Below are 20,464 nucleotides of genomic sequence, written 5' to 3'. Positions count from 1 at the left end.
TGAGCACTTCTTGGCAACAAATAGTTGCAACATAGTTTGCTAAATATTTAAGCCATTGCATCAGTGAGATACTTCTACCACTTCTCAATTAGTTCTCCCACCCTCATAGCATCCTGGAATGCTCAAGAATAGATGAATAGCTTGAGTATGCCAATAGAGAAATATGTGACCTAACCCCTTTTTTTTTTTTTTTTTTTGAGTCATTGCCTTGTGAGTTTTATTTGGTATTATTATAATAAATTATGAGTAATTAAAATGTGCTTTTTATGTCTTCTTTTATGTTAACTTCTTCAAGGGATGGAGTACCTGAAAACTAAAAGAGGTAATGGGAGCCATAAGATAACTGGGCTTTAAAAATAAGTGCTGAGAGAAGGTTAATAGGTCAGAAACGGGTTAGGTTTTTATTAAAAACTAGCATTGTAAAGAAGGGAGCGATGGCTGGCATACTGGACTGAGAACCATGTTCATAAATATAGTGCTTTTTTGGGGGTTATTTATACTTTATAAGCTATTGGTAGGTTACAACCAAGCGAAGAAAAAGACTGAAAAGGGCTGTGAAAACCATTACAGTGGGGAAAAAAAATCTATTTCCCAATATCAGCCAAGATGATGTGAACTTGAAAAAGATAAAGTTAAGGCAGAAATACATATTTAGCTTTTTTTCTCTGACTTGAACTGCCTTTCACCCTTCCATTTGGAAGAAAGGAGCTATTAACATTTGTAACCATCAGTATATATTATACTCTGAGGCATGTCTTCTGAATTCTACCTAGTAGATGCTTAACTGTGATTATATCTGAAGCTTTTTTTGTCTATGAGGAAAAAAAAATATTTTCAGTTATTTATTTATGCATAATATCAATTTACAGATTGCAAACTTGTAAAAATGAATGGAGGACATGTATGCTGGAAAGCTTGCCATTTTTCTAGTTGTAGCAGTTGGTCCAATAAAAGATGCCTCCTTACAAGTTTTGTCTCACAAGAGTGAAATTCCTATTCTGTTTCATATGCAGTCATCCTAGGGGAGAATAACCCTACAAAGAATTCAGGGCTAAATAAAGAAAACTGCTAACGTTTCACGTTTCTGACAGTCAAGTAAGGTTTTGAGAGTGTGGGATCTTTTTCTGTTTTAAATCATTAATAACTGTTAACTATTAAGGAAACTTTTCTAATTCAGAGTAGTTTTGACTGGTAAGTAGAAATGACTGTGGCATTATTTTAGAAAATTGTAAAAGAAACATGTTGTCTTATATTCCTGATAAAATGGCTGTGAATCAAGATGGAGAGCTGTCTCATTTTCTTGGTTCACTTAGTATTGCAGTAGATTCTGCTTTGAAGATTCCATAAAGCCATACTACTTAGGTTACTACTCTGTCTTTTCTAGTTAATATATACATTGCTTAAAGGGACGAGAGATTAAATACTCATCTCCCCTTGTACATTGGCAATTGAAGGAATGAATCAGAATCACAGAATAGTTCAGGTTGGAAGGGACCTGCAAGGATCATCAAGTCCAACTCCCTGCTCCCCACAGGACTACCTAAATCTAGATTGTATGACTAGGAGCATCATCCAGACGCTCCATGGCCTCGGTCATGGCCTCAAGCCCATCAGCTTCCCTGGGGAGCCTGTTCCAGTGACTGACCATCTCCTCAGTGGAGAACCTTTTCCTAGTACTATGTGTCTTTGCTCCAAAGCTTACAGGTTTTTTTCAGGAAAGCTGAAATATTCCTATCCTTATTTTATTCTGTTAACTTTGGTATTGTGATGGCTGTAATTTGTTAATAACTTTGTCCTAGAAAGATGTGCTCTGAACCAGTAAAGATGGTAAAAGACTGGGGATATTCGCTCACTGGAAGAAATATTTGTTGATCTAACCCAAGAACTGCACTACCAGCTACCATACTACCACTGTGGGTACAGCATGCCCTGTCTTTGGGTGATCATCTAAAACACCCTGAGGAGGAACCATTCACACCTGTTCAGGGACATGAGCCAGGGTAACATTTATACTATGCCCACAGAAGCTCATTTCTTCAGGCCTCTGCACCAAACTGATCCTCCCTGCGTTCCACTATGTCTTTCAGAGTTCTTAATCACAATTTAACTGCCTGTCCTGTCATCACACATCAAGTAAAAGTACTGATGTGACTAAATACTTTCAGCAGCATCTAATGAAATCTTTGCTTTTTAAAGCATGGGAACTATGAAGTCCATCATTAGGGACATGCATAGGCCAAGGGGACAGGATCATGGAATCCTAGAATAATTTGGGTTGGAAGGGACCTTTAAAGGTCATCTACTACAACTGCCCCTGCAGTAAGCAGTTATCTTCTACTAGATCAGATTGCTCAAAGCCCCATCCAACCTGACCTTAAATCTTTCCAGGGATGGGACATCTACCACCTCTCTGGGCAACTTGTTCCAGTGTTTTATCACCCTCACCATAAAAAATTTCTTCCTTTTATCAGTCTGAATCGACCCTCTTGTAGTTTAAAACCGTTCCCCCTTGTCCTGTTGCTTGTTCCCTGTCCCATCTTTCTTATAAGCCCCTTTTAAGTATTGAAAGCCTGCAATAAGGTCTCTGCAGACCCTTCTCTTCTCCAGGTTGAACAACCTCAACTCTCAGCCTGTCCTCATGAGAGGTGTTTCATCCCTCTGATCATTTTTGTGGCCCTCCCCTGGACCTGCTTCAATAGGTCTATGCCTTTCTTGTACTCCAGAGGTGCATGCAGTACTCGAGGTGGAGTCTTACCAGTGTGTAGATCTTGACCTGCTGGCCACACTTCTTTTGATGCTGCCCAGGACACAGTTGTCTTTCTGGGCTGTGAGTGCACATTGATGGCTCATGTCCAGCTTTCCGTCCACCAGTACACCCAGGTTCTTCTCCTCAGGGCTGCTGTCAATCCCTTCGTGCCTCAGCCTGTATTGATACTGGGGTTGCCCTGACCTAGGTGCATCCTGTGCCTTGCATTTGGCCTTATTGAACCTCATGAGGTTCACGTGGGCCCAGTTCTTGAGCTTGTCTAGTCCTTCTGGATGGCATATCAACCGTACCACTCAGCCTGGTATCATCTGCAAACATGCTGAGGGTGCACTCAATCCCACTGTCTATGTCATTGCTGAAGATACTAAACAGTACATGTCCCAGCACAGACCCCTGAGAGATGCTGGACATCGCTGATCTCCATCCGGACTGGAGCCATTGACTACTACTGTCTGGATGTGACCATCTAGCCAATTCCTTATCCACTGAGTAGTCCACCCATCAATCTGTATCTCTGCGATTTAGAGAGAAGGATGTTGTGAGGAACCGCGTCAAAGGCCTTAAGGAAGTCCAGATAGCTCATCCCTTGTTCACTGAGGTAGTCACTCCATCATAGAAGGCCAATAGGTTGGTCAGGCAAGACTTGCCCTTGGTAAAGCCATTCTGGCTTTCTTGACTCACCTCCCTGTCCTCTGTGTGCCTCAGCATAGCTTCTTTGGAAGAAGAATTGAGTTGCCTGGCATCCTGTGGTATGAACCAGAAGTATCGTTATCTAAAACCAGGCCCGTATTTTTTGTTTCCCAATCCATTCGGCATCTCTCAGATTCAAATCTCTCAAGTTTCTTTTCTGGCATAATGCAAATATTCAGCTGTATCTTAGTGATACTGCATTTATGATTGGAACATTTTTGATTTTTATGAAGTGAGCTAAATGAAGAAATTTTGAAAAAGGGAATGTAAGAAAAAAATATATTGAAAATGAGAGAAGACCATTACTGTATCACCTTCTAGTAAGTCATTGATCTCTTGAAAGGGTTCATAAAAATATCTGTGTTTTTATGGAAAGAGTTTCATTGCGGTTTTTCTTTCCAGAACGATGCGTGTTATTATTTAGTTTTCACGCTTGTTAAAAAATGATTGTTCTTTATTTAACCACTATCTTATGTTGGTTCAGTTTGCTGAGTTTTTACTTCATTTACTCAGATATTTTTTTAGTTGTGCTGTGCATTGCTTTGTCACATGTTGTGACATAATTTGAATTAAAAAAATATTTTTATTGGTGCTCAGTCCTGCACTTTATATGAAATACAGCATGAGCTTTAGGCTCATTGAAAAATATCACAGCTGCGTATGCTAGGAAATATTTTAGGGTCAAGTATACTATTACTCGTCCTGATGTATTGATAGGCAAAGATACTACTTACAGCTGCTTCTTTGAAAATGTAGTAAATAGTTCTGCAAATTGTGACATAAAGTAGTTGTTTTGGCTGTTTGCATTAGGTAATTCCTTCCAGTGGCTGAGTTTAGATAAAGTAGTCAAGCTAGACAGATGCTGAATGCTTTTAGTTCTCTCACTTTTTTTTTTTTTTTTTTTCAAATTTAAAATATCAGTCAGTAAATGTTTTCTTGTATGTTGTTTATTGTGGCTAATGTGATCTTTTTCAGAGCGTGCTAGTGATAGCATTCATCAACTGAAATATACCTTGGAGGAAAGACAGTTTGCAAAGGGTGAGGGTGAAGTTGGATTTGACGTGTCCTCGGTGGACGACGAGGGCAGTGATGATGAAGACAGGGGCGATGATAACAGTGGGAATACAGCCTGGCAGGAACGGCAGCACCATCACGCAGGTAAGATTACTTGAAAGCAAACAGCTTAAAAATTGTTTAAAATTATTTCAATGCAATATTTCAATGAAAAAAATAAATTTTTGTTATTTTTTTTTTATCTCTTCATAGTTAATCAACTTAAAACTTTGTTGCAACATCAAGAAAGAGTGGAAAGTGAAGGCTCTCCATCAGGGAGGAAGATGTCCTTCTCTGTATGTTGCTTCTTGTTTCTTTTGTGTTTGAATGAATGGCATGCATGATGAGATCAATTTTCTCTTATCCAGGAAGAAAAAGAAATATCAAATCATTTTTGTGTTCTGAAATATAGGAAACTCCTGAGGCTATGGCCAGAATTTGGTATGCTTATGACCACAGCAGAAGTAAAAGAAATCTATAATACGGGATTTAGACTTTTGTCCTGTTTTGTTGACTATGCAGTATGGTTAACAACCTGTATTGCTTTCAGGTTTCTCTTTTTTTTCTTTACACCAAAAGTTCATCCTTTTTGTTTTGGAAACAGTCGGGGTCAAGTATGTGGACAAAATTCTGTAAAAGCAGCCTCTGCTTCCCTTTGACTGTACTTTAGGGATTCTCAAAGGCCTTCTCATGCTGTAACTATGTTTTTTCTTTAGAGGATTAGAGATGTTCATGGAACAGCAGATTTTTGTTGCTCTCTGCCAAAATACAGTGCTGCCTGTCAGAGTTAGTTTACACCCTTACACAGGCTTCTCAGATTTAGCCTTCTGGCAGAAGAAGTGCACCAAAGTACATCCAATGGACAGTTCAGTTACAGAGCAACTGCTGGATACTAGTGTCACTATAGGAAAATAATTCAAAGGCGTTTTCTAGTTTTATCTTTTGATGGCCTGCACTGACTACTTTTGGTTTACACTAAGCAAGACAAGCAGCATTTTGCTGTTAGGGTTGAGGTAGCAGCAGAATAATCTAAAGCCCATATTCCTGCTGTGTTGCTTTGAAGTGTGTAATGAACCTAGCTCTACTGTTCTGACATTGAGAAATTTCACTTAAAGTTAACTTTCCCAAGTGTTCTAAAATCCATGAGTTCAGTCTGATTGTTCTGCTGGGTACTTTTGCCTCATAATGGTGCAGGATACACTTTTGTATACATTACACCAGTGTTTCTCAAGTTTCTCAGGTTAAACATTAAACACTGTTTTTCAGTGAAAAATAATTTGAATAGAAAGGGAGTTTTTCGTGTTTTCAAATACTGCTGTGGTGTAATTTTTTCAGGGATGCAGCTGGAGGTCTCAGCTGCAAGGTGTTTATTAAACTTTCAGAAAAGAGGGAGGGATTAACAGGAGCCAGAGGAACAGAATGATGAGTTACAAATATTATTGGTGCTATATTATATATATTTAAACAAGTGCGATTAATTTTTTTAAACTTTATGAAGTAGTTGAGTTTAACAGACCTTAAGCAAGGTGAATTCTGAGTCAATGGAACACGGAACTTAGGTGCACTGAGCCAGGTGGAATACATTGCAAATTTGGAGTCCTTTCTCTAAATGTTTTTCTAGATCATTCTGGAAAACCCTCCCTTTGTCTCTGCAATTGTAGTTCCGTTCCAGATTTATCAAGAGTGCCACCTTTAATATGGCCAATACTTATATCGGGTATAATTTAACAGGAAGGCATTCGTTGCTATAAATCTACCCTTCATCCTGGTTAGTGGATTTCATCTTTGCCTTTAAAGGTTGGACAGTGAACCTTAATACTTCATTGGCAGAAAGTGTACATAAAATTAACTAGTCGATGTAATAGCTAGCTATTAGTAGCTTGGTTTGGGTTTTTAGGTTTTTTTTTTGAATGGTGAATGTTTCAAAAATAATATTTTAAAAGAAAGATTACGTTTCTGAATCTTTTAGGAGATTTAGGAGTCAAACTGTTCAGTTCCTGAAAATGAGTTCTATAATCTTTAAGACTTTATGTATATTTGAGAAGCATATCACAAAATATTTTTGCTTTTTGACGCAAAAGTGTGTTTCTGACCTGAGATCACAAATGTCTGAATTGTATCAGTTTCAAAACTAGCTAGGGATCAGTAAAGATGCTTTTTTTTCATCCAGAATAGTGAACTAATGCTAGAAATGCACCTGTTCCTTTGAGAGGACCCCGTTAACAACTCTGTGTGTATTTTGTATCAGAAAAGAATAAAAACAAGGGAGATTTAATGTTTTACAAATGTAAAACTGTTCAGAAAATTGGTGAAAAACACAGACATCTTTTTTATAAGATGATATATGCTCTACTCCAAGACCTGTCCCAGCTTGATTGTCTTAATTTGAATTATTTAAAAAAAAAACCTAACAAACAAAATCCCATACCAAAACATTGTAGCTTGCTTTGATACACTTTCTTTTAGGTTCAGGAATTCAGATAGCTCATATATGTCAACTCGTGTTCTTTCAATATACTTTCAACAATACTTAGTTCTTTCAGAGAATGCAATTTGCAATAGTGGAGTATCAAACTAAGGGAGGAAACCAATATTCAAATACATAAAGATGACGACTGAGGATCTGATAGTGGCTTATTTCAATTTGAAAGTAGAGACGATTAAATTTTTTTGTGAATATTCAAAGGCAGTTTCATTGCAGACTAACATATTTATGCTTAATACTGTTACTCCATTAAAATTACTTCAAAGTATATTATACTTCATTAGAACTAAGTAAATTATTATACTATAAGAAAATGTTTCTTACATCCACTCTAAATAAGTCCTTTTTATTAGACTGATGAGGACTGTTGCTAGTAGGATCAAAGAGAGGCTGTAGTTTTCAGGAAGCTAATTAATTCATGTTTTTAAGAGCATTTTAGTAATTTTTACTTACATTCTTTATCTGTACTGCATTCTTAGAGTAAATGCTGTAAAGTTATAGTGATTGCATTTTTCACATTTTACAAAAGTTTAATCCCTGTTTAAATCTTGCTGAGCAAGGCAGAGATAGAATTGCTTCTGTTGAATTGGCAAGGATTCCTTTCATTACCTTTTTCAACTAGCTATTTGTGAAGCTATCAAAAATATTACCTACTTATAGGTCTTCAGAATTTTTGTTTAGAATTTTATTTTAAAATATTGATAACCAAGTTCTTTGATAAATGTAATATCTATTACACATTTTCCTGTGTTTCTGTGGAGGTACTGACATTGCAGACATAGTTGTGTTTCTGTAGTAGTTGTTAATGAACATTTAGAAGAGTTGCTTTTGCACATCCACAACTCATTAACGTTCAAGGTATTTTTATATTCATTTCACAGAAGAAAATACCTCCTTACATTTGTCTAAAGTGGATGATACACCTAAATAGCAGCATGAATTTCATTTACAGATTGGTTTGTGGTTATGATTTAATCCTGCTTTATAGATGTGCTTAATCAAGTAACTGAACATTTTGGCAGAAATGTTATATTTACTTTTTGTATTGAAGAATTTAAGTTCTTACTGATTCTTCCTTCCTCATGATGTAGTACTTGGTGACTTTTTATTATATGTATTCTGTGTGCAAACAACATCTTATTGCAATAGCTGGAAAACTGGAAAATAACGCCTGCTATTCTTTACTTCCTTCAGAAACCCCCAGAAGCTGCAACCGGAGACTTACCAGCCCTTTCTGATCTCGTTCCTATAATTAATGATCAGTCACAGTACATTAATCATTTAGAAGCAGAAGTGAAGTTTTGCAAGGTATTAGACAACATATTTCACCTACTAAAACCCTGGTCCCCTAAATATGAAGAATTGCTTTAAAAACAGCTTATTCTTAGTCTTGAGATTGATTGTTGCCATAAACAAACGGAGCCAAACGCACTTCAGTAGATACTGAGCCTTACCATGCATCTTGGGCTGTGTTTAAGGATCTTCAAAGACGTTTTTATGTCCTATCACAAATATATGTAAGCAATTTTTTTAAGAAGTTATATGGAAATTCAAGCTAGAAAAATACAAAATCTGTCTTTTGAGTATTCTTATTCTCTGTAAAAGATTTAAAATAGTTGAGAATGTTAATCTAGACTTTTGGTCTCAAAATGTATTTCGATGTTGGTGGCTGTCTTAAGGAACCTTTTACATGCAGTTCCTGTATCCTGTAGGAGGAATTGTCTGGGATGAAAGATCGAGTACAATTAGTTGTACTTGAAAATGAGGAGCTCCATCAGAAACTGAAATTCTTAACTGCAGAACATATGTGGAGAGAACAAACTCTTCTAGACGCCTCAGTGAGTTTTTACTTTTCTGTTGTTTTAATGTGTTCAGGGACCCGATTCTCTTTCAGGTAGGCTATATAAATGGTTATTCGCAAGCTGAATTTTAGTCAAAATATAATGAGAGTTTGTAAACATGGATTTTGGTGGATAACATCATTATCGTAGCTTGCCAACCTAATTGACTTGTTTATTGGTCCTTGTAGTCTGCTGTAATGAAAATTGTAAGGTTCAATACTTGTATAATTAACATTTCTTAAAAAAAAAAAGCCTACATAATTACAACTGAAACATGACTATTTTTATTTTAGGCAAATACTCAGAACTCCTGGCTTGCAGGTGGTAATGACTTTAGCATGTTTCAGCCTGTCACCTCATCACCAGCACGTAACAAAGATCAGGCTTTTGTTACAGCAGCTTCTGGAGACGTCGAAAAATGGCCAGTAGAACTGGTAGGTATTCACTTTCTTTGCAGTCATACCTTCACAAAACCTTTCGGTGCTTTGTTGTTGCTGTACTTCTGATGCTTAATTTTGTTACAGACATATAGGAGGAGTTTTAGTTGACTGAACCTTAATCTGAGGTCCAATTTTATTCTCTTAAACCTCATCTTCTTGTTATACCCTAATTAATATTATTATCCAGTTAGACACAGATGGCAGGTTGTATCTGCAGATGTTGAATTCCCAGAGACAAGTCTTGTTTTAAGAATGTCCTTTCAGTGATGGCTCCACTGTACTTTGGAGATTCTTAGCTTTAACACAACACACAAGCAGGTGGGAACTAGCGGGTGTGATTCAGATAGCTCTCCAGGCAAGCTCTTTTGCCATGAGCCTTTCTGCTCCTAGAGCAGCGCAGGACTTAAGGTACAACAGTAGCTTTGTGCAGTCTGTTTTCCCTAAGCTGAATTACACATTTTGTGCTTTTAGAGATACAGAGCAGCCCTAGTGATTCAGAGATGATGTTGCCTCTGTCCCGTATTTTTTAGTTTGGGAAGATATTCTTATTTTTTTTTGCTCTAAATTAAATGGGGTAGCATTGCTGTCTTTTGAGAAAAGCAAGGTTAACTGAAAGTTTTGATGTTTTTAATCCATGTGCATATGTGTAATGTGGAATTTAAAGGTTACTTTGATTCTTAAAGATAATTATATGTATTCATTGTTTCCCACTAAAGTATTTTTGTTGATTTTGTTCATCATCTAGAGCTGAAACCCTCTTCATTGATCCCTAACACCTGCAGTTGTTTGAAAGCTAGTTTTTACAGTAATTGCACTTTAACTTCATCTGCCATATTTAAAGAATCATACTGATTGTGATTTATTTCTAAAGCATCATAGTGAGCTAAATTTCTGGTGCTTTATCTGGTTTGTTACCACCGTTAGTTTGTTACACCGTAGTGGTGTGGTTGATTTATGTACCTAGTTCTTCACCACCTAATGAGAATAACTCACTGTATTATAAATAAATAGCCTGTCTACTTGAAGTTCTTCAGAATTCCTCTTTTGTTTCTGCTAACTTGCGGGAGAGTAAGATCAAATTTGAGACAAGATCATCAACTTGTGTAAATCGTTGTAGAAGGCTGCAGTTGGAGCTGAAGCCATTTACCATGTGAGGATCTGGCAAGATGTATAGAAATGAGAAAATGGGAGGGTTGTTCATTTTGTGGACTTTCCCAAGGGCGAAATATTTAGGTTTTTCTGACACTAGTGTTTCAACAAGTTTATATCTTCAGGGGAAAAGAATGAGTGTGGCTAATGTCTAGGTGTATTTGTGAAGATGATTATGAAGAAAACAAATGACACTACTTTTCTCCCATCTGTTCTAAAGGAGAAACTAAAACTTCTTTATCAAGGAAAAAGTCAATATCCTTGAAGCTCAAATACAGTCTCTAAGGTAAAGTTAAATGTTTTTTTTTTCTCAAAATTATTGTTAATAAATTATCACTTCATAACAACACAAAACATTCTTAATTTGAATTTAAGTAAGAGAATGCCTGAGTGTCTAAATGTTGTGTTTTCTGATAGTGTCCCTGAATGCTGGTTCTACATGAATTTTTTGCAAATATAAATGTAGTAAAATTGAATGTACTGCTACTATATAGCAACATCAGCAATATATACATTTTATAAATTCAATTGAATTGTGTTTATAGAAATTACAACTTGATATAAAATGTCTTTATCCTTTTTATCCTTTCTTCTTATAGAAGCACCATGTCAATTAAAGAAAAAAAGAGAAGTTAAATTTTTAACTTATGTGAGCCCATCCATATCTAGCTTTCTTGTACTAATATTTTATGTTGCAAATTTTAGAAATCTTAAGCATTGAACTAGTTTAGGCCACATAATGACTTTGAAGCAGGAAAACCTAGTTTTGAAGCATTCAGGCAGTGTTTCCAGTCATGTAACCTGCATATCTTTTAAGCACAAAAATATTTGAAAATAAGTCCTCATATAATCCTTCAAAATATTGAAGTTTTGAATAGGTAGCAAACTATGGAAAAACAGAGGTAGAGGCAACCACTTTAGGATTTGTTTTTCAGGACTGAACTTGCCCCTGTCTGCCTGCATTTGTGATACTGCTGCTGAACCTATTTAATTATGGTTTTCCCTAAATGAATTGCGGTTTCATATATCTGAAAATTCTAGACTCTTGTGTGTGTGTTAAAAGAGTTACTGTTAGGTAGACAAATTTAAATATGCCCTCTGCAGTGGTGAAATCTTAAATGTGCAAAACCAGTTGTGCTAATGAAAGTAAAGGAGGATCTTACATTTCAGCTATGTAATCTCAATTGATTATTTTTTCCCCCCACTTGGCTTGAAGTGTTAGATATACTCAGAAACAAATACTGAAGGCTAAAATAGCCTGAAAATTTCCACAAGTACATTATTCACCCTCTTGATTTCTCCTAAGGGGCATGATCTTTCAAGCTGTAAGTTCTGCAAAGCACTTGAGCATTTACTAAATTTTAATTAAAGTGAGAAATTATATCCCTTTCAGTGGGACTATCCTTATTTCTAACTTTAAGCAGGAATTTCCTTAGGACTCACTGATTTCTGTCCAAGTTTTCCCAACAATAGGTCTGTTGTACCACGACTGTGTAAGGGTATATGCAGACCAAATTCTGTTCAGTTTATGGTGGATTATATTTAATAGACCAACTACTAAAATTGGAAAAAGTGCACAGAAGATTTCCCAGATGGAAAAAAGCATGCATGCAGTGTATATATTATGTGCACAGTAAATCCAATGCAACCAGAATGTGTCAGACTTACTATGTGTGTGCTGCCCAGATGGCCTGCATAACAAACCAAAAGCTTTGGATTCATTGCGCAATTTGTCAAATTGATCTATATGTGCATAGTGTGCATTTGTCTGGAACTTCCTGATGTCAGCATTCCTACTGCTTGCACTCTCCCTGGCCTGACAGATGCTTGGAAATTCTGGAGAAAATTCTTCAGAGCACCTGGTAAAAATTTCAGAGACGAGTATAAAAACTTACCCTGTTTTTCTGGAGATGTAGTTGACCTGGAGTCTGTGTGTATCGCTGGATCGGAGGGAATGTGCTGAATACATCTGGATTTTTGTCAGGGAGCATGGGAAACTTTTACTTTATATTGCAACTTTACAGTTAATTTAAGAGTAGAGGAGAAATGTGAAGTTAGTGATATTAAGAAAACTAGAAAACATGTTAGACCGGGTATTGAAATATACAGCTGGTAGTGTTTCTTGTAAATGAATCTTTTACTCTGTTCAGAAAATATGTAAGCCTTTGTACCTAACAATATTTAAGTTTTGTATCCAATAATCTTCTGTGTAAGTTCACCATTTTCTGATACTACAGAGGGAAGGAACAAATTAATTTTATTTTGTCTATTGATAATTTTGATTGAGCAGTTCAACTATTATTTCTCTGTTAAAGTCTTCCTTAGCCTACTGAAATGTGTCAAATAATGTTCATTACAGGGATACACACAGTTCTTTTCAGGTTACATCTGTAATTATATATTGCCCATAAATATAACTGGTAGAAATGTTTGATTGCACAAGTAATATTTTTTATTTCTTCTTTCTAGGAAAGACCTTTCAGAATCTCAGAAGACGTGCAAAGATTTGGAAGGAAGGCTAAAACACCAGAAGGCACTTGTTTCAGCTGCGAATTCTAGCCGGGTTGGTGGTCTGTGTCTGAAATGTGCACAATATGAGGCAGTTCTTGCACAGACTCATTCTAATGTTCACATGCAGACCATCGAGAGGGTAACAAAGTAGGTCTAAGGGGGATATTTACTTGCTCACTAAAAGCATGGTTAATTACATTAAACTGTGTAAGTCTCCATGTGCTGGGTTGCATAGAGAGATTGCTTGTGGGACAATGGACTCCCAGGTTGAAGTTATAATGCTAAAATCAATGGCAGAATATGAGTGTAGGTCCCAACCACCTTGAAATCCATGGTAGTTTTGCTACTGATTTCAACTGGGAAAGAATGTTAGTTGTTATCTTGTAATTATGATACCTTGGGCTGGCCAGATAATCAGACTGTTGATAGTCTGTTTCCCACACTTTTTGTTCAAAGAAACCCTTGACTCTGTCAGAACAAATATTGTGGAAGTCTGTGTGTTTTGATTGATTATTTCCTGCAAAAGTTTCTTATCTTTCTGTCGTTGGAAGTTTTAATGGCTTCACTTAATTCTCCTTACATTTGGATACTTCTAGGATACATGAGCAGTGTAATCCTTCTTTTGCCACTTGAATTTGCTTAGGAGGTCAGGTGTTTGGGACAGGATGCATTGTTCCTCCCTAACTACAGTAAGTCAGGGAAAAAAGTTTGTTTGGATAAAAATAAATGAAATTATTTGCTTCAGCCTTTTTTTAATTGTAGCTTTTATTTAAATGATTTTCAAAAAACAATTTTTTTTGTGAGTGTAATATATGTGATTCAGAAATCCCAACGGCATTAAAATGTGTTTTTCTTAAGAAATTCTGCTAGTCAACCATTTTCAAAAATTTCTCCCTTTCTACTTGCTAGTAATAATGACAGGGTACTGCAGCTTTCTCAAAGTTTGTTAAACAGGCATCTATTAATTGTCAGATATCGGAAGCTTCTTAGGACTTCTGAAGTTTTAGATTGAGCTAGCTGGAGATGAGGTAGTGGGTCAATTGGAAGCAAGAACACTAAAGGAACATAATATATATAGCCTATCAAATGGATATTATCTCTACACATTAGAGGACTGTTTTTGTATGAGTTTATTTTTCTATTGTGAAGTCCAAGAATTTGCTGGGAAAGCTCTCTGTTGCTGAAAACTCATGTTTCAAAATCTACTTTCATAAGAGAATTAATTATTTGTCACAGACACTGGAAAATATGAACAACCTAACTATAAATCAGTACATTCTTGTCATCTAGCATTACAGTGCAGTTTGAAATAAAAGATTTGAGCTGACCTATTTATCTTTCATAAACCATTATTTGAATTTGAGATTTAACGAAATCTGAAAGCTATATCTTCTTGTGATGCAACTTATTAAAACCAAAGCTATTTCAGTAAGGATTTTCAAAAGGACATAATCCAAATCTTGTTGAAATGAAATGTCAGAATATGACTGTTAGTTCTCTGGCAAATAAAACTGTGTTATTTTTCCACACAACACGAAAGAAAAAAACAAAAAAAAAAATTAAAAAAAATCAAAAAATTAAAAAAACAGTTTTCAGTCAGAATCTCTAGTTGCACTTAAAACATAAACAATTATACTCTTCATTTAAAAGCTTTCAACTTATCAAAGTAATGAAAAGGTTAAGTATTATAGTTTTACTGGCTGTGCATCACCATTTGGTATAGAGCTCAGTTTCTTAGTTAGCAGAAGTTCAGAGGGGATGTAGAATCCAGAAGTCATATTGCTTAGTTCCAGTTTGCAGCAAAGGGCTATTGATTATCATTTGATGTACTTAGTGATCGTGATCAGAATTACTTGTTGAATCTTATCCTTCCTTTTGGTTTTTTTCCTTCCTATTTTACATTTAATGGCAATGTAATTTCATATTGCTTTGATTTTATGTTTTTTTTTTTTTAAAGAAACATGCCTTTTTTGGGGTTGGTTTTGTTTGGTTTTGGTTTTTTAGCACAGTTCCCCATTTTGTAATGCCAACAGAATGTTGGTCATCTTCAGTATATTTCTGACTTGACCTCTGCTGTCATTACTGACAGTTTTGCTAGTGGTCCATCTTTCTGAAGTGAAGGACTGGTCATCAAGCAAATTATATTTTTAATATCTGCCAATCTAGCAGTGTGCTGTATTTCACTCTTAACCCATGCAAATTTTAATCTTGCTTCTCTTACAACCCTGATGTCTTTTATCTATTAACATTTTATATTTGATATACATGTTGTTGTTTTTTTCTCTTGGGAAAAGCTATAGAAGAAATACCTGTGTTTTCTTTATATGCAGAGAAAGAGATGACTTGATGGATGCACTTGTTTCACTGAGACGAAACATGAAAGAGATGCAACAAAGAGAATCTAATGCTTGTGAGCAAGTTAAACAAGCTGTGCAAATGGCAGAAGAGGCCAATTTAGAAAAAACAAAGGTAAATTAATCAAGAAATGAGAGCTTTCAGTATTCAGATTCACTGTAGATGTTAATTAGGTTTAATGCTAATGAGAGAATACCTGCATAAGACCTTTATTCCATGTTGATATGACGTAGTAGATTTATGACTGTTTTTGAGCAGTAATGTGAACTCTCTGAGTTCTTAAATTCTCATCAGGGCTGTAGGGTGTATTGCATTCGTTGGCCATCATTTAAATTCTGAGGTAGTTTCACAGCTGGGTGACAGAAGTTGAATGGTATTGAATGGTAGAATTTTCAAAAGCATTTGTGATGTAGGAAGATAATTCTCATATCACATTTCTGAGCTGTTCTTGAAAGAATACTTAAAGTGCTTACAAACAGCTTTTTTGCATCAGATGAACATGGTGCAAGAACTGGTTACCTAACAGAACTCTTTGAAGATGAAAGTCCTGTCTGATGCTACTTACAGGAAGCATTTGGTGCTATGTAAATAATAATGATAAAACCAGTTTTCATGTGATGTTTGTGTTAACCCTTGTTACTGTATAGAATCAACCAATATTGACCAAAATTATTTCCTTGATATTTAGTGACATCTACTGTATTAGTAGTGAATTACTATGGAATCGAGAGAGGGGGGTGGTGGTGGTGGTGGTCGTTGTTGTTTAACGAAATACTGTTGTTTTTAATAGTGAACAGGATTGATATAATTGTTCTATTGATCAAATCAGTATTATTCATCCAATGCTGTAAGAGTGTGTGTGTGTAGGGTCTTTAAATATAAACAGTGGGGAAAAAGATAATGAGAGTGGGATTCCTATGTACTTGTTAAATTTAACTTCGGAGTGGTACAGCTCCTTGTATTTTAATGAACAAAGAGAGAACGAATCCTTCTGAGCCCACTGTTTGCCTGTTGCATTCTGTCCCTGGGGGGTTAAATTTTTTAATTGCTTACTTGTTCACTGTTTTTGGGATGGGTTCTACAGTTGTCTCATAGAAATGTTACTCACTTCTACATAAAACTGCACAAAACACTTTTCCTTTTCCATGCAATAAAGTGAAACTATCTGATCTTCCTATTTTTTTCATTTGATGTTGGAAATGTTTATTTTAATATTTAAACAGAAAATCCCTATAAACTCTTACTCCGTTTAGCTCGTGTTAGAAATGTGGCCCGAGAATAAAACTAGTAAGACAAATTAGTAGAGCCTTTAATAAAATAGGTCTTTGTACATATACCATTTCTGCCACATGAAGAAGGGAGCTCTGTAGGGTCTCTGCTGGCCTCCCTCTTCACTGCAGCAAGGAAATGTGAAGTGCTATCTGCTCGTATGTAAGACTGAATAGTAGTCTTGTTTTTTGCATGCTCAAAACCTGTTCTAATAGGAAGGAATAAGAAGAAATCTTTTACTTATGCTGCATTAATTCAGCATTTTTACATGTACTGGTATTTCTCTTGGTAAGTACAAGCCATCCTTTATTTCCCTAGTCCAATTCTACTCTGGAGGTGAAGTGCTGTTTTTCTTTGTAATTATCATGGAATTCAATAGAACAGTCCACATAAGAAAAGTGAGGAATGAACACATTGGGCTTCCAAATGCTATAATTGCAGTTTCATCATCCTGTTGACAGAAAGTCTAACCCCAAGTGCTTATCATTTAAAACCACCATTTTTTTCTTGTCTTTTGCTTGTCTCTGTAGTTTGTGGCCTCTTGCCTATTACACAGAGCAAGGAGGAGATCTGGTAAGGTTAAACTTGCATAGTTGAAGCAAATCCAGGAATGTATTTTCCGCATAAATGTCACAGAAGAACAATTGTTTGAACCGCTCATTATGTAGTCAAAACAGTGGAGTTAACAAAATACACATTTCTTCTTGCAACTTATTTTTTCTGGAGTTGCATTTGTTTTACATGTGTACCAAACTACAGCAGCCTTACGCAGACAGTTTGCTGATGCTCCATTCCTACAGAAAAGGTTTCAAGGCAACAACAGAGGGATTCTCTCACCAGGGTAGACTTGTGATAGGAAAGAGGCCCTAAGGAGGCTCCCACAGAATCGACATAAACTTAATGGAGATTGTTAGAGTGTTCTCTAAAAATTACGGTGTAATTTGCTTCTTTCATGAACAGCTCAACACCAAGGAAATTGTATATACGGGATTGGCTTTGAGTAAAAGAAAAATGGGCAGTTTAAAAAACTGATTTAAAAATAAAGGGTAATAAGGTAAAATTCCTAAAAGGAGGTTTCTTTAGCTTCCTTGATGTAGGATATGCTGAATATCAATGATAGGATAAAATGAAACCTAGTTTACTCATGGGCTAGCAAGCTGCTTTTAGTGGGCTTTGAATACTTTGATCTACTTTTAATGGGGTAGTGTATTTCTGATTTAAACTGACATAACGTTCAACTTCTATCCCTTTAGCAGGGATACACCAGAATAAATTGATAATATTTTTTTTTCCTAGTTCTTTTAGAATGTAGTGTCTACTGTGCTTCTTGTATATAAACTTATGTTTCTTCTATTTTGGTAGAAAACACATCTATAACTGGTGTTATAGCACTTCAAATTAAGCAGGACATTTATGAGTTTTCAGAAAAATGAATCTTACTTGACAAACATGAAACTAAAAAAACCCCAAACATTATTTCGTTGTATCTTTCCATACTTCTTCCAGGTTTCTCATTAGCCTGCACTCAGTAATTCACTTCAGGGGGAGAGCAAGTGGAAGTGCATACATTATTTGTTTATTTATTTTACCTTCAGCTATGCAGTTAGGCAGTAATCCCAGTGTTTGGAAGGAGTCAAATACTGGAGGCTGGTTCTGGTGATGTACATTCAGGAATTTTAAATGCAAGGCAAGTAATCATCTTGGTTTTAGAAGAGCAGCTACTTCTTTGGAAAATGTACTTGGAGAGACGCATCCATCTTTGCCATGACTCCTAAAAGCAATTGGATTTCTAAATTATAGTAGGGCATGTATATACTTACAAACATACATATGTGTTCAATTTCTTAGTTCTGTTCCAGTTGTTAACACAGTAGGGTATGTATAAACATAACTATGTAAAAGAACAAAAGATACCGTTTCTAATAGCAATTCGGTTTCTCTGATGGCATTAGATAAATGGCATGTTTGTTTAGAATTTTAAGCTTCTTCCACTTAAAAAGCCATTTTTCCCCTAGGCTCTAGTTCAGTGTGAGCAGCTGAAAAGTGAGATAGAACGGCAGAAGAATCGTCTTGAAAGGGAGTTAGCTGCCCAGCTAAATAAGCGGACTGATGAAAAGGAAGCACTGCGTGAAGAAATGAAGAAGGAAAGGGAGGACTTGGCAGCAATGGTATGAGTTGTTGGGTATTTTTTTCTTCTATTTGTGTATTACAATGAGCATATTGTCCTCTTTAAACTTTCTGTTAGCTTGCCTTTCAGTTTGTTTCAGTTTCAGATTTGAGAACTCAGTACATCACCATTGCTTTAAAATGCTTCAAAGCAATGGTAGATAAGTGATCCTTTAGGTCTGAATAATTGGGGTTTCTCCTGTGTTATTAGATAAATACTAAGTTGTTGATGTTATACATTTTATTTTAGTTTGTATATTTTCTAATGCACTTTGTCAAAGTACGAAAGAGTTAATACAATGCCAGGTTTGTACCTAGCTTCTTATAAAGATTATTATTTAGGTTGCCAACTCAAGCATTCAGAAGTTGGCACATGTGGAATTTTGGATGCTTTGCTACTTTGAGCTGGGATATACAAATATATTAATGTTACAATATTGTGAATGCATTCTAATATGCATTTTCAGGGTGATCTTATCATATACTTAATTTGCCCACCTGCAGAAATGTGTTGGAATCTCTTTTCCCAGTTTTACTGATGTTTGTAAACTGTCGCAGAAAGAATCTGTCTCATCGTTTATACTGTGACCATTGCAACAGAGCCTTGATAACCTTGTTTCAGACTTCTAGATGCTAGTGTAATTTAAGCGTAAAACGTAAGAGGTTTCTGCCCAATAGAATGTGCAGAGGAAACCTCGGCCTAGCAGCAGTAAGTCTGTGACACATGACAGAGGCGGCACTTCTGAGGCGACTGGAGAAAGAAATGGGAAGAAGAGTAGAGAGAAATGCTTCATAAATTAGTGGTTTTCATGCTTTTTTGATGTGCACCCCCTTCAACCATTTTTTGGTGGAGGTTTGGAAACAATATAGTGAATTTCTCTTCTGATTGTAGGCTTTTTCCATATTTTTGATCTCTTTTTACAAATAAGCCATTCAGTTTATAGAACCTGGAGAGCAAAAACTGAACCATTTAAGTGTTTAAAAAAGAAGAGGTTCTTTTAGTAGTGTTGTTGCTTATGAAATGTCTGGAAAGCTACTAATATGAACAGGCAACCAAGGTGATATGGTTGTATTTCTGGTATTATGATATGGTGGGATAGTGTTCTGAAGCTGCTACAAGAAGGCAAAGCCTTTGACTCCAGTTCCAGATGTTAAAACAGGAATTAAGTGCAGTGATAAGGGCTAAGTGATATTTAAGAAAGTGAACTGTTGTAAGTGATCATAAGAAGTCTATTGCCAGGGAAACTGAAATAAAAAAACCACACCTTACACTGGAGGCAGCGAGACATTATTAAACAATTCCTTATTTGAGTCCCTGCTATCTACTGGAAGTTATCCCTCACGCATTTAGTTGTTTGTTACAGATTTGCTTTAAAGCAGAGTATGCACTCTGAAATACAGCCTATTAGATGAGCATTTCATACTTTTTTTTTTCATAGAATAATTCACTCCTTCATGTCATCACATTACTTGGTATTTCATCACCCACTGGGATGTGTTTTACTGGAACCTATTCTGACTTCAAGTAGTTGTACTGTTTGTAAATCCTACATACATGCTGAACATAGTACAGTGACACCATAACAATTTCACACTTGGTAATTAAAGATATGGGTTGACTTTGTAGAAAACTGATCTTATATGCATGATTTATGCCTACCTGTGATTAACTGCTTCTATGTTTCAGGATTATGAGATGGTAGAAATGGTATACTGTGCATCAAGTCAACCTCCATAT

At 35.9% G+C, this 20,464-nt stretch overlaps 1 protein-coding gene across 1 annotated transcript in view; it reads left to right on the top strand.

Annotated features, from left to right (window-relative positions):
• Positions 1–20,464, top strand: part of SDCCAG8 (SHH signaling and ciliogenesis regulator SDCCAG8) — a 118,793-nt gene that overhangs the window by 8,065 nt on the left and 90,264 nt on the right. The window contains 10 exon segments of the mRNA XM_037393012.1: positions 4,433–4,615; positions 4,724–4,806; positions 8,190–8,303; positions 8,708–8,833; positions 9,130–9,270; positions 10,646–10,669; positions 10,671–10,711; positions 12,895–13,083; positions 15,267–15,405; positions 18,576–18,728. Of these exon segments, the coding sequence (XP_037248909.1) occupies positions 4,433–4,615; positions 4,724–4,806; positions 8,190–8,303; positions 8,708–8,833; positions 9,130–9,270; positions 10,646–10,669; positions 10,671–10,711; positions 12,895–13,083; positions 15,267–15,405; positions 18,576–18,728 (1,193 nt within the window).

Source organism: Falco rusticolus, chromosome 6 (genome assembly GCF_015220075.1).
Source record: "Falco rusticolus isolate bFalRus1 chromosome 6, bFalRus1.pri, whole genome shotgun sequence".
In the NCBI taxonomy this organism is placed as follows: Eukaryota; Metazoa; Chordata; class Aves; order Falconiformes; family Falconidae; genus Falco; species Falco rusticolus.
This window is presented reverse-complemented; position numbering and strand designations above follow the sequence as displayed.